The following is a 14,205-nucleotide window of genomic DNA, read 5'->3' on the forward strand; positions in this document are numbered from 1 at the left end:
CAAAAAAGTTCGTAGAAAGGAAGGAATTTCGTTTTCACTATGGCGGATTAATTACTGCACTACTAGTAGTTTTAATGTGTACTTATGTTCTGCAAAATGCCACACTTCATGATATATGAATTTCATCGGTAAAAGTGCATTGAAGATCACGGCTGAGTTTGCCCCATTCATAATTGAATCGGTCGTGTGACAGCAGACAAGGTATTTGTGTACACAATGAGATGTCAAATCCAACAAATTCAAGACACGATAGGGATTATAAAATATTAAAAGCTCGGGAGAACACAAGCTACCGGTACAGCTCAAGCGCCGGACAGCCACATAGATTGAGGGCAGATCGAGCTGAAACAATGTAGGGCCACATACGATTCACTAGCGCGTACATGTGGACGTGGTGGTTGACGCCCGAGTACAGTCACGCCCCCAACAGGGCGGACCACACTTGGTTCAGGACCTTGAAGCAAAACAGCTTTCAAATCATGGCGGATCAGGTATTGATTCGCGCCGAACGGTCGGGGTAAGTGTCATCAGAAGATGGATGTAAACCAGGGGGTAAACAAGACAGAGTAGATCCAACAGGGAGTCCACATATTAGATGTATTTGAGATGGCAGAGCAGAAGCATTCATTCAGCTCTCCTTATCCTGGTTGCGGAGCTTGTCGAGGCTATCACGGACAGTATCGCGAACACTGAAGCCACCGAATAGCCAGTCGTTGGAGTGACGACCGTAGTGGTTGACAGTTCCACTGTAGCGTTTGTAGTCACCGCTGTTCTTGCGGGTGGGGGTAGATGCGCGCTTAGGGCTGTCCACCTTTGGCGAACCTATGCTGGCAGACATCTCGGTGGGGCTGGTTGAGGTGTAGTCTTGGTCCGGGAAGTATGAAGCTTCGTGATTTCTCTGTGGGATATCTCGAGGCTGTGACATTTTGTCTTGGTGACTCTTGGGGATATCAATCGATGCAGGGGACTTGGACCGGAAGAGATTGGAGATAGGCTTTGACAATCTGGAGCGCTTCTTCTCTTGAGAGAACTGGCTAGTGTGAGAGGAGGAGGAGGTTGAGGTAGCTGATGTTTGGGAGAGCGATCTCTTGGGGTGGATGTTGGATTGAGTGTGCATCACTTGGAATATATGAAGTAGAGAATGAGAAATAGAAACCAAACAGGCTGCGGGAAGGGTTTATTTATGTTCGAGACAAGTAATTTCCCACTTGGGATCTTTGGCGGGGTCCCGTAGGGCAACCAACCAAAATGCAGCACAAAGTACAACATTGTCTCTATGATGTCGTCAAACACGGACAAAGGAACGCCCTCGGCAGAGACACAACCAATCAGCTTCATAGCACATGACTTGGCGACGGACCCGTCCAAATCCCAACCAATAAAAGCTGAAAAGATGAAATTGGAAGATCCACTTGTAAGGTTTAGTGTGATTTTTTGTTGTCGGTGAGATTGGGAGGTTCCAAGGGACAAAGTGCCCTATCGCCCGCCCATCAGCCAATCAGCTATTGTTTCTGCCTTGGAGCCTCCTCTTCACGCTCCTCGGACCCCGCAGATTCACCGTATCTTGACCGTCTTAACCGTCTTGACACGTCTAGGCCTATTTTCTCACTTCCCGCATGTCGTATTTGAAATGACACGTCTACAACCTACACTTTTCCGTCGGGATGTGCATAAACGTATACTATTCAAATACATAAAAGTCTTTCATATTTGATTCCTCTTGGGTTTGTGACTTCATCGTTCCGCCCAGGTGGGTCACCGCGCGGGGTTGGAATTAATATAAATAAGAACGCCAAAACACGAAGCCTTGATGAGACAACCCCGTGCTCCAATTTTGTCTCTCGTCGCCAATCAAACCCGCCTAACTCTCCTTCTAGCGTCCTTCTAGAATGCCGTGCTAACCGAGTGACTGAGTCACCTGGCCCCCACAAATGCATCAGCTAGGCTAGTTAGTACATTGAACGATAGTTTAGCTGAGGGCAAGTTGGCTTCATGCCCACTTGACGTATTCAAGTGGGGTAGGTTATTATGATATTGACTGGGCTGGAAAAAGTTATCCTTGAGAGATATTTGATCGTTTTACACAGTCTCGCACGACAGTCTGAATTAATATTGACCTTGTCGTCTGGTCTATGAGGCATTCGATCCCTTAGGAAAAAAGCCTTATCTAGAGGCCCAGACGTCACTTTCTAAACTACATATGTCCTGTCCCAAATGAAAATAAGAGCAAAGCCGTTTATTATAAATATCAACATTAAGAAGCAATGACCAATCATCCAGCAGATGCGACAGTAGCGCGTTAAAACACTGCTCGAGCCCAAGTGCATAACCCTAAGAATGGACATTGATCTTCCACTGTTTGTTAGGCCATTGGCCATCTCCTAGGTCCCGCACGGTCATTATTTCTAGAAGAGTAGGCTCGTGACCTTTGGGCATTTCAGGGCGGTTTGAAGATACCAGAAAGTAACTATTTTTGTGCCAACCAGAAAACGTAGAGCCAGCCTCAACAAAAGTCCTTCTGAGCCACTTCGCTATATCCTTGTGTCCTTTCGGATTTGCAAGAACTTGCGACAAAATATCTTGTAATCCACGTATTTCATAACAAGTCATGACACGTAGAGACTGGGTGTCCTCATTGATAGAAATCATCGTCATGATTTGAATATTGAGAAGAGGATGCTTCGTGAAGGTACAATTATGCCCCATGTGATTCCGGATGTTGCTCAATCTCAGCCTGTGAAACATATGATAATCGCGATATTTTGAGCGATCTGATGGCCCGTCTTTATTCTGTGACCTTACCATATCAATCAAGTGACGTACATCCGGAAATTTAATGCTGAAACAAGGGCAAATATCGACCTCGCTAGCATGAAAACAGGGACCTCGAGAAAATGGCCAGATAGGGCGATAGTACCATTTTGGAGGTGGGTATATCTTCTGGTAGTACTGGCAGTAGCAATGGCAATACTTCCAGCGGCTATTCTTAAGTCGGTTGATTATATTTGTTTTTGAACTTTCATTCGGAATAACCTTGGGATATAGTTCGGTGGGTGTTTCATGTGGCACGAGACAGGGTCCAGAAAAGGAGGTAAGCCTGGTGAATCGCCGCCTTATTTGTTGGATATCCATTCCGTACATTTATCTGTCTGTTCTCTAGAAGTTGGTTGAAATGGCTGATGAGCTGAGCTGAGAAAGGCCAAGTAGTGACGGTGTTTGTACGTCGATGATAAGGTTCCTAAATTGGCTTAGTCCTGGAGCTTGATTATGCAAGGGCCGCCTCCCACCTGGGCACTTGCGCCTTTGTATACTCGCACACCAACTGCTTGCTATTATCAACTACCTGACCTATTCAATCCTTCACGCACCTACAACTCCATAATGGATAATGAGCATTTGCTGTTGATGAGTACGCTTCTCCTGGGCGTCTCCATTTTGTGCTTATTATTTGTGATGTGCCCTTAATACCAAGCCAAGATCCAGGAATGAACCTTACATAACAATAGTGCTGTAGTATGGCCAAGTGTGCCCGAATGCGGCCCTACTTCCCTTACCCTATAGTCGTGTGTTACTAAACTATCAATTCTCTAAGGGAGAAGTAGAAGATGGAGCAAAAACGGCGAAATATGAATGAAAGCTTGAAGTCGGGATTCTCTCACTCATGATTTCTTAAACCCCGTGTGGGATTCTCAGAGTTTAGTTTTATCAGGGAATATCACAATGTTCTTTCGATTACTTACTCTCTTCCCTACAGCCTGCAAATCAGAATAAAAATAAGTGAATGTATGTTTACACATGTGTGATCGGTCTATAAAATGTCTACAAAGCTTTAGACTCACCTCGATGGTATACAGTCACAATGACTAGTTCTGGGTATCTCGTCATTGCATTCGAGAACGAGAATCCGGGGTATGCATCGGAGTTCCATTAACGCGGTTTTAGATCTTGGCTCATCCATTGACATATTTCCCGGTACACGAGCCATAGTTCAGTACTGCAAATTTGTAGAACCCCAGTCGGAGATACCGGAGGTAGTGGCCTGTGTTTCGGCTGATTTTAAATCAACTTGTGCGAAGCGAGAGATTTAGCACAAGAATTGTTTGCATGAACAGGAAAATCCCGGGATTCAATTAGTATATTACGACGATTTTAAGGCAAGCAGGTTGTTGATATTTAGGCTTTGTACTTACGAGGTGGTATTTGTATCTCTTCGGTGAATATCGCAGGCGAAACGGAGAGGTTCGGTAGGAAATAGGAATTTCATCTCCATTTCCACTGAATCTTCTAGGTCTGTTCTACCTTTCATGGATAAAGCAATTCAATATTTCAACAGAATGGGAGTTACCTGGTCGCAGATTTTCCCGCCCCCTCCCACTCTGACCGAAGTCAATCTTCCCAGTCAGAAAGGCAAAGTCTTTATCGTCACTGGGGGTTATTCAGGAGTTGGCTTCGAGCTATGCGGAATTCTTTATCGAGTAGGAGGAACAGTCTATCTGGCCGGTCGGTCTGAAGAAAAGGCATTGGATGCGATTGCGAAAATTAAAAACTTGTGTACCCCGACAACCCCAGATGGAAACATAATTTTTCTCCCTCTATCGCTGGACGACCTGAGAACTATCAAGCCTGCAGTTAGGAGGTTTACTACAGCTGAATCTCGTCTTGATGTTTTATTCAACAATGCTGGTGTCTCTAACCCTCCCCAAGGGACTTCGCCCCAGGGCCACGATATGCAATTGGCAACTAATTGTCTCGGGCCCCATCTTTTCACCCAACTCCTTCTGCCAATTCTACGAAGCACTGCTGAAACCACGCCTATCGCCAGTGTACGGGTTATCTGGACAGCATCGATTGTCGTTGATGCATTCGCGCTTGAGACCGGGATAGAGCTTGCAGAACTATTCCAGAAAGATGCGGACGAATTCCACAACTACCTGAATACCAAAGTAGGAAACTGGTTTCTGGCAGATTCCCTCGCAAGCCAGATTGGTGGATATGGCATATTAAGCTTGGTACAGAACCCAGGAAATATCAAGACAAACATCATGCGTCATAGTCGGCCTTTTTTCCGTTTTGTTCTTGGACCGTTCCTTCATGCCCCTAGATTTGGAGCGTATACTGGAGTCTGGTCCGCCTTTTCTAGTGATCTCACAATTGATGATGGGGGAAATACATACTACCCTGGGGTCGTCTACATCCGTGCCCAAGAGACGAGTTGTTGCGAGCTATGAAAGGGAAAGAAGAAGGGGGCACTGGAGTTGCAGCGGCATTTGTACAATATTGCGACAATCAGGTTGCAGCATTTCTATAGTTATTCTATGCCTTTTTGAACTTGGGGATTCTGTTGGGAGATAGTGAAAGAAGAGCGTTCACTGATAAGTTGAAACTCCCAGTTTGAATATTTTATTGAATCCTACATGGTGATATTCGGATATTGGGATCTTTATCAGTATCTGACTGGAGATCATTTGGGTCTTTGGATTATCAATGGACTAATTACACAGACTTTCTTTCATGCCGTCGAGCCTTTTGGAATTCGCTCAGATCTCCCTTTTTAGAATCCAACCGTATAAACGGAACAACATGTTCAAACAAAGAGAACAATGCAAATCGAGCAAAAGCACAAACAGAAACAGTCTAACAAATGCTACCAACGAGGATTATTCTTCTTGTTCCTGAAGTGTCCACAATGTAGCGCTCGGTTTCCTCCACGCGTGTGGTTGCTCAGAATGACACCTCTGATCTCGTCTTTCAGCCATGAATTTTGCTGCGTCGTCTCCAGCCACAGAAGACCTCCCATTATCCAAGTCCAAGAAACTTGTCTTCTCGGCCACATCATGGGGTGTTATCAAACCAGACATTATAAATGAACCGCTGGATTTGACAAACAAAGAGCGAGTTTTGCCCAAGGACGGCCGACGTGTCAACCGACGCAGAACACTCCGATAAGCCTGTTTCGTCTGCCCCGACGATCCCGACAGTGAGCTCTGATCGCTTCGCCTCTTGACAGATGATCGAAACCAGAGTCGAGGCATCCGTTTTGGCTGACGGGAAAGTTCGGGCATTCCCATATCATCGCAAAGAAACTCTTCTGTGCTAAGCGGAGCCGCCATGGCTTCCTGAAAAAACAGTGGGATGTAGGTAGACACATTCATTCCTAAGCCGTCGGGCTCACTCATACACAGTTCTGAGTCGCAGTGGGGCCATGTGTGGTGCCTTCTGTGGTGACGGATACATGGCATACTGGAGAGAGAAGAGAGGGAAGAATTAGGTTGGGTGGGGACGAGATTGTAGTGAAATTTATCCTGCATTCATGGTGTATTTAAAGTGGGAGGAAAATAGCCTAGATCAGATAATCGGGGATATTAACAGCTTTATAAAGGCCGTGTGCTTGCACGTGTAGAGCTATACATTACTCAGATGCATTCCCGGGTGACTGAACACTCGTCTGCGGGTGAAAATGACCCAGGCGCATATAAATTAAAAACCCAGACACCTGGGGTTCAGATTCGGGTGTTGCCAACGGGTTCATGAGGAAACATGGACGAGAAAGAAAATTAAGAAATAGCTTTGCGTAAATGTAGTGCTAAGCACTCTTTCTCGCCAATTTTGATAATTTAAGTGGTTTTCTCATTTTAAATAGAATCTCTTGGCCATGTTGTCTCTTGAGGGAATGATCACCCTAACCCGATCTGGTCAAGAGGACGGCAGATTGTCCCATGACGCCAACGACACGACAAGAGACAGACGTTATACTTCACTCTATGACTCAAATGGTCTAAATATAATTACATTTTGATGGCTACATTTTCGCTGATGTATGTTGTATAAGGTGGACTCAAACCTAACATACTCAGCTGACCTAAGTAGTTAGTACTTCGTTATAAGAGCAGGTCAAACAACGAAGTCAAGTACTGGCTACTTTTGTAGTCCTGAAATAAAGGAGTATACCCCTAAATGCGCACCACAACTAACCAGACTATATTAAACCAACAATTATCTATTCGAAACCAAACCACAGTCAAGACCCCGTCATCTGCCCCACTCATACATCAGTTTGATGGCTGTTTTATATTGCGGCACTACTTCGGGAGACACAGGCGAAATACCCACACAAAAAATAATCATTGCCCACTATTTACAAGGGCCTTACCCTACTAGATTAGGAAGTCAATCTATCTAGTGTAGATAAGGCACAACTGGACAGGATATGTATCTAGTCCAATTGGGCATGTTGCCTTTTCCGCGTGGTTTCTTTTGCTCTCTATGTGGCCTATGAGGCGATGAGAATAGGTGATAATATGTCCATTTGCTTAGAGAACCCTACATATGTTATATATTCTACATGAGACTCGGTAATATGTATGTAGGTGCATTTGTCCCGCTTATGAGTACCTTTTGCCCCAAGCCAGCAGATAGTATATTAGGCTGAACAGTAGTATTCCTGTGCTCCATTCTGTTACTTTAGCCCTACCCGCACATCCACCTGCTATTCACAGACAGAAGGCGGTTGGAGATGTCTCAGACCCTACTTTGAAATTAATGTTGTATTATGTCGGATACTCTTGTTATCCCAAGCATTATCCGAAGGGGTATCATGGCATTCACCCTAGTGGTGAATGCACTCGAACCGAGAATACTCCACTACATGATTATCATGACCCGGGGAAGAATCTCTGACGTTGTGTGAGATCGGGATTAGTCGGGATTTGCCAAAGGCCGGAAACAACTCGGCGTTCATGTAAATCCTGAGTATATCTGCAGCTAAATTGAAAGAAAAAGAAAAGAAAAGAAAAGAAAAAGAAAAAAGCTCCACAGGGATTAACAGCTTTGGTTAGTGTATGGGCTAATAGTCCCGGAATAGAGGAAAATTCACCCGAAACATGGATAGGCAGCGCTAAAAACGATGGAATGAGGAGTATGTACTATGCAAGCAAAAATTATTCAAGAAAAAGTGGATATAGACCGCTAAAGACTAATTGATAGATTTGCATTTGTCCGAAAGAAACTTATTACTCTCCTCCCTGTGGCAAACAAAATAAAAATAAAAATAAAATAAGCTTCCAAGATTCTGGTTCTGCTTAAACATGAATAACGCCGGAGATCCCCCGAAGCAAAAAGAGGTAGAGTACTATGTCCTTCAATTACGCGCGCTGCCACGCCGCAATATCCGCAGCGGAGATATCCAAATTTTCAGTCGTGAGCCGCTGAAGACTTGCCACCTGAGTGGGAGCTAGAGTTTTTGAGTATCAGCAAGCGTCCAAAAAGGGCAAGCAGGAGGGGCTAAATTTCGGCTCTGAAGGGAAAAATCCAGGGCAGAAGAGGGGCAGAACCAAAAAAGAACGGGGCAGAAGATGGGAAAAGGGAAAAGAGGAAAGAGGGCCCGGAGTAAAGCAAAAAAGGACCAAAGCAAGGAAAAGGAATTGACCCACTTGGCCGTTGGGCAGCCGCACCGGCGTGCACATGGATGATTGTCGAATCAACATATTCCTTCGTTACAACGCCGTTGTACGAAGCCGCACTAAGCATCACCCGCAGCCGAAACTTGCCTGGCTGCGAGATAGTGAGTGGGTTGAGTTTTGCATATCCGCTCATTGCGTTATCGGTGCGGCTCCGCACGCTTGCCGTGAGATTCCCGCTCAAGCCAACGGCAGCTCCTGTGCCAGATTCGTCGCGGAGAGAGGCGCTCACGACAAGGTGCTGCACATTTTGGGCTGGTGTCCCGATTGGGTTCACGGCAATGACTACTGGGATTGTGAAAGGGGAACCAGGCTGGGCGGCTGTGGGGGAGTAGTCTCGAAGGACAGTGTGAATTCACGGCCGGCCATTTTTGTGTTTGTTTGACGATATGGTGCTTGGGAACAGACGAGTTTCGTTGGATACTCCAGAGAAAAGAGTTTAAAGCTCGAAGATCTGCTTCAATACAATGGAGAAGTAATGGGAGTGGAGAGATCGTGGAACTGTAACCGTGAAGTATAATCTAATAAGATTTGGATGGAAGAGAGGCAAGAAGAATAGGAAGAATGATTGGTGAGATGGATGAATATGAGAATCAGGTCAAGTATGAACGTGCCGTACACAGGACTTCATATACTTCATGGCAGTTGCCGAGAATCAATAACAGATATACTTTAGACCCATAACCTCAATTGAGTGGTAAGTCACGGCGGGGGCACGGGAATGTCGCCACTCATTCAAAAGTACACGGTTAGCCTGGACGAAGGTCGGCGACCAGGTACCTGGGACGGCCAAGGGAGCCACCATGCCCGCAGAACCAATATTTGTGAGCTCAATAAAAGGTCTGCTCGGCATACTGCATGATCCTTGCAGCAACACGTTCCGGCAACGGAATCGAACAGTGGGGCGAGTGCGTACTGGATAAGTACTTTCTTCCTAATTGGGGCGATCGACGGGTACGCGTCTGGGTAAAATACTAGATGTGGAGCATGTTTAAGAGATCTCTGAGATCGAAGATGCACACTGCATGAGATCTGAAGCTAGTGCCAGGATCGACCCCGGGTTCCCTCACGACAGGGTTCCACCATGATCTGTACAACCTAGAATTTCTGGTTTGGCCGTTTCGCCCGCTACCTCGATGGGCCCGAGGTCGCCCATGTAAACCTGACAAAATTGACAGGCAAACGGCTTGACATGCATGGTTTAGGTTTAGGTGCGAGGATAGGAGTCGTGGATTGAGACACAGGACGTCAAAGCAAAGGGGGTGCACCGTGCCTGGGGGTCTATTCTTTCAATAGTTCCGTGCACGGATCAAGCAGTAGGTTCATGCCCAACGTTATTTGGTCTCTATCGCAGCTTTGGTGCCTTGTTATTCGGCTCCGAGCATCTAGTAAGTCGCAAGTGTCATGTTTGGACCCTTATTGTTGGATGTGGCGTACCACTAGTATGCAAGTATCTCATCTTGGTCATGGGTACTTCGTACATATGTTTGTTATGGAGGTACCTACCCCCACCCTAGACATAGGTGGACATGATCCTCGAGTCGGATGAATGGAGAACATCAGACCGCAATTGCTGCCTTTGCATGGCCCCTTTAATCAGCAAAATCAAAGCCACACCCTAACGGTGAACTGTGGCGTTTGTGGAGTCAAGTGGACACTATCTTCGCCACTCGGAAACACCGACATATCCCACTTCAAACTCCGAAAAGCCTATTTTGTGAGAACTCTCGTTCTTTCCAAAATCTATCGGAATTTCCCTCTTCTAACTGTGTTGCCTAACGGAGATAGAAAAAATGGCGGCATTGAATTAGGGCGTAGGATGATGTTGTGACAGCTGGGTGAACTAGGTGTTGACATCTTTCACAATGCACCTTGATCAGTGATCAGCCTCAAGGGCCCGGCCGAGACTCGGATCCTGGCCGAGATTCCATGTGTTTGCCAGGGAACTCATTTAGAATCTGAGATACGCCCCACAAGAAGCTTGAACCATCTCCATGTGATCCTATCATACCCTTCAAGACCAAGGCGATCGTCTCGACGATCTCTTCAATAATTTAAATCATTCGACGCCCCCGCCGCAACAAATAGGATACCAGAAAATGGAATATTGTTTGCTTTTGGCGGTCCGAAACCCGTTGGGCAGAATATTGTGACACAGGCGCATACAGAATAACCTTGGAACGTCTGATCCTGAGTACCGAGATGTAACGCAGTTAGAGACGCTCGAGGGTTGACCACAAGACAAAGAGGGAAAGCTAATCATCAATTTAATCTAAAAAGAAACGTATCAGAACCGTAAATGGTAATACCCAACAAATATGCAGAAAGTAGAGCCCAACAAAAAGCAAAATCAAGTAAGACAAAGACGCAACCTTTCGAAAGTCAATAGTCTGCACCGCCACCAGATCAGCCGCAAGTGGCTCGAGAGTGGCTGGTTTGTGGCGGTGTGGCTGTGGATCAGGTTCTTTCCTAATTTGGCAGGTGGAGATGGACCCAGAGTTCCTGCCTAGGTGCCTCGGGTCACTTATCATTTTATACGTTCGTCTTAGATCCATTTTGCCGATCTTCAAGATTGTGTATAAGGTTTGGAATGTGAAGGTGAGTTTGATATGTCATTTGATATGTCAATTGTTATTCGAATTTGGGACTCCCTTAGCGTCACTACTAAAGTAGTTTGCCACTCGAACGTATTTGCCTAGAGTTACATAGGGGCCTAGACGAGGCGGTAAACAAGCGGACGTTTGTGATCGAGACCTTTCATGAACTGTGCATATATGTGGATCGATCTACCATTGCTATCTACTCATCAGTCGAGCCTAAAGTAGGTGTAGATTCCTGCCAAATGCAGAGGATATGTCATGTAGACGAAAGTCCTGAACTAGGGAAAATTGTCATTGAAACAGCAGCCTTCTCCACAACTGATCGACAAGAGTCTTCGCTGGAGAGCAACCACTACATGGTATCCCATGTCAACTCTGGAATGTTCTTTGCCGCACGAACAGGGCCCTTTGAATGCCTTCATATTAGCCGGGAATGGAGATTGAGTCTGGTGAGCTAGGTGCCTTGATAGCAGCACGAGACAACAGGAACGTATCCTATAGGCCTATATCGACATGTACACACAAATATACATTTGCATGTTGCTGGCAGCTTTCAGTATTTGAAAAAAGCTCGATAAACCTATGATCTGATGCAAAGCTGACTGTATTTGTTCCTAGTCTCAAGGCACTGGGGTTAGATAGATATGGAACCTCAAACATTGTAGAACATTTCCCAACCGCTATGTAATATTTGCCATGACGTGTTCTTGTAGGAATAAACATTCTGAAGAAATATAGAAATATGGCTGTGATGGAGGTATAAAATCCAAATAGGATATGGTAGGAGAGTTCGGCGTGTGACTTGCTGCTTCCTCATCTCTCCAACCTCTCTCATTTGCACACTGCGAGAACAGTCTTGACGAAATTTTGTGCTATATATCCTTACGGATTCCTGGACTAATTCCTGAAGAGTATACCCAGGCTTCCATAAAATGGCGCCACTGGCCACTCGACAGAGCCACTCCCTGGTTCCTGGTATCCCGCGTCCCCCCAAACGACCTCCAAACACAGCAATCAAAGTCCATAAGGAAATTGACCCCATGGTATTCTTTGAGCTATTCATCGGAACCGTTGGAATATTCATACTTGCAGTCCTGTTTTGGAAGATTGGGGGGTTCATCAGACGATTCAATCGAAGCAAGGTGCTGAGAGAAGGCAAAAATACGAACACCCGATACGCACGAACATGGTATGGCTGGGTCACACGGCCGACACACGAGAGAAATAAAAGGGTGATTCATGACTTTTTCGTTGGAATTTGGAAGTCAGTGGCGTGGAAGTCGACCCGAGACGACTATAGTTGGATTTGGTGGGATCCTGGCGATGTGGAAAGGCAAAAGCATCGCCGAGAACCGAAAGGATTTCCTTGGCTACCAGATTGGCTCAAGAGCTATGATGATTTCCCCACCGCGGCTGATATCTGGGATCCTTGTTCGCGACCCAAGTGTCATGGTGCGTTGCAGGACGGTGTTTCAATGCCCCAACCCGTTCCAGCGCCGGGCTCTGTGCAGAGGCCGCAAGCGCAAGAGGATATATCGGGATCAATCCCGCCACGGCAACCCAAATTGATCAATAACCAACCAGTTATCACTCGTTCGATTCTAGAGGAACTGCTCAGGGACCCGCTGCAGCCACATGATGGCAGTTCTGATCACCAACCCTGGTTCAATTCTTGCAAGAAGGCAGCAAGGTCAGCTACACGCACACCGCTGCCGTTCCGCCTGGTCCAATCATTACCATATAGACAGAATCAATCCCACCGGGTCCGAGGATCGATTCCATGGCCGCGTGGTGAGCGATCGCAAGATATCTCATGTCAAATCCCATCTGTCGCGCAACATGAGGGTTTGCTAGCGGAGCCAAGTAGCTCAATGCACAAAAGGCAACCTGGACCACTTGAGCGACATGGTGGTCATCGCAGATACCGTGGATGGTCAGCACGAATGCAGATGGGGCCAAAAGAGGCAGTCTTTGACAACATAGGGGATTCATCCGGCCCTCCCGGGACGCCAAGGACCGAATTGTTGGTCAGCTATGTCTCAGACTCGGGGTCTTCTCTTTGTGGGCACCCCAAACGGCAGCGAAATAGCACCAAAGGGCGGTTGCGTATCTCGGAAGATACAACATCGTTTACTTCCAGACTCTTCATTGCAAATCAAGTTCTGCTCTCAAATGAACGGCGAAAATATACCAAACCCATCCAATGGAATTCTGCCCCAGCAATGTTCCGAGGGAAGGGGACCAATTCAAAAGCGAGACCCGCTTTGTCTGATGAATGGCGATGCATGTATGACCCCAAACATCCTGCCCTCTCCCGTCGTCAAGGTAAACGCCCGGTAATAGACATCACTCGATGTTCTGCAGATCAAATCCAGCTCAAAACAGGAGGCGCTGTCGATGAGTTGAGTGATTGGGAGGTCAGAATGATGGAGATGCTAGATCGAAAACTGCTATGGCTCTTCAATGAATTCACTCCTGGGCAAAAACCATACCATTTTGCCTTGCTGGCCAACCATTGGCTGAATAGAGAAACATGGATTGTTTTCGATCCTGTCTCCAGAGTTCCTACTGATGCACGTCGGGTGTGGGGAGACCCACGATTCAACGTTCCTTATCCAGAGCCGGTTTTCAGCCCGAGACCAAAGTACCCTGCATCCAACCCAAAACGCGCGCAGACTCCTCGTATCGACTCTTGGCGGGCCGCAGTGAATAAGCAGCGGAAGGTATCCGGTATACGAGACGCCATTCGCACTGTTACACTGTATGATGAATCGGTCGAGGAACCGCCAGATGGTCATATCGATCCAGGCTGCTGGGTCTTGCCGAAACCGCCTCAAGGCTTTGAAATGTCCACTGCGCAGAAGAACGCCTGGTATGAAGGAGGGGCAGGCTGGCAAGAGAAGCTTGATGATTGGCAGCAAGTCCACCGGGGATATCGTCTCCACAAAGCCATCCACGAAGGCCGAGTTAATCGGCGCAAGGTCAAGGAAGTTGCAGCTCAAGTCAACAAGTGCTGTCGTACTGCGTCCGGAAAGTTGATCCCAGGCTATGGTCTCGGGAAAAGAACAGCTTCAAACATTTCAAACATCGTTGTCTCATGATTCTTCTCGAACCCTTGGCTTTCTCAAAACAGTCACTTATGTCTTGCC

The 14,205-nt window shown here is 46.6% G+C and overlaps 5 protein-coding genes across 5 annotated transcripts; 3 read left to right on the forward strand and 2 right to left on the reverse strand.

Moving 5' to 3' along the window:
- Positions 1–628: 628 nt before the first annotated feature.
- On the reverse strand, positions 629–1,117 carry N7516_003823 (uncharacterized protein; the record flags this gene model as incomplete). The annotated part of the gene is made up of 1 exon (XM_057216543.1): positions 629–1,117. One exon carries the CDS (start codon positions 1,115–1,117, stop codon positions 629–631), a length of 489 nt encoding a protein of 162 aa, XP_057078426.1.
- A 3,217-nt stretch (positions 1,118–4,334) lies between these two features.
- N7516_003824 (Short-chain dehydrogenase/reductase SDR) lies at positions 4,335–5,228 on the forward strand (the record flags this gene model as incomplete). Its single annotated transcript, XM_057216544.1, has 1 exon — positions 4,335–5,228. One exon carries the CDS (start codon positions 4,335–4,337, stop codon positions 5,226–5,228), a length of 894 nt encoding a protein of 297 aa, XP_057078427.1.
- Positions 5,229–5,754: 526 nt separating this feature from the next.
- N7516_003825 (uncharacterized protein) lies at positions 5,755–5,946 on the forward strand (the record flags this gene model as incomplete). Its single annotated transcript, XM_057216545.1, has 1 exon — positions 5,755–5,946. One exon carries the CDS (start codon positions 5,755–5,757, stop codon positions 5,944–5,946), a length of 192 nt encoding a protein of 63 aa, XP_057078428.1.
- Positions 5,947–8,141: 2,195 nt separating this feature from the next.
- Positions 8,142–8,825, reverse strand: N7516_003826 (uncharacterized protein; the record flags this gene model as incomplete). Its single annotated transcript, XM_057216546.1, has 3 exons — positions 8,142–8,230; positions 8,430–8,777; positions 8,816–8,825. 3 exons carry the CDS (start codon positions 8,823–8,825, stop codon positions 8,142–8,144), a joined length of 447 nt encoding a protein of 148 aa, XP_057078429.1.
- Positions 8,826–11,988: 3,163 nt separating this feature from the next.
- Positions 11,989–14,157, forward strand: N7516_003827 (uncharacterized protein; the record flags this gene model as incomplete). The annotated part of the gene is made up of 1 exon (XM_057216547.1): positions 11,989–14,157. The coding sequence occupies one exon, from the start codon at positions 11,989–11,991 to the stop codon at positions 14,155–14,157; it is 2,169 nt and encodes a 722-aa protein (XP_057078430.1).
- Positions 14,158–14,205: the final 48 nt, after the last annotated feature.

The sequence above is a fragment of the Penicillium verrucosum genome, assembly GCF_028828655.1.
Source record: "Penicillium verrucosum strain IBT 35672 chromosome Unknown utg000001l_segment0_segment0, whole genome shotgun sequence".
Classification (NCBI taxonomy): Eukaryota; Fungi; Ascomycota; class Eurotiomycetes; order Eurotiales; family Aspergillaceae; genus Penicillium; species Penicillium verrucosum.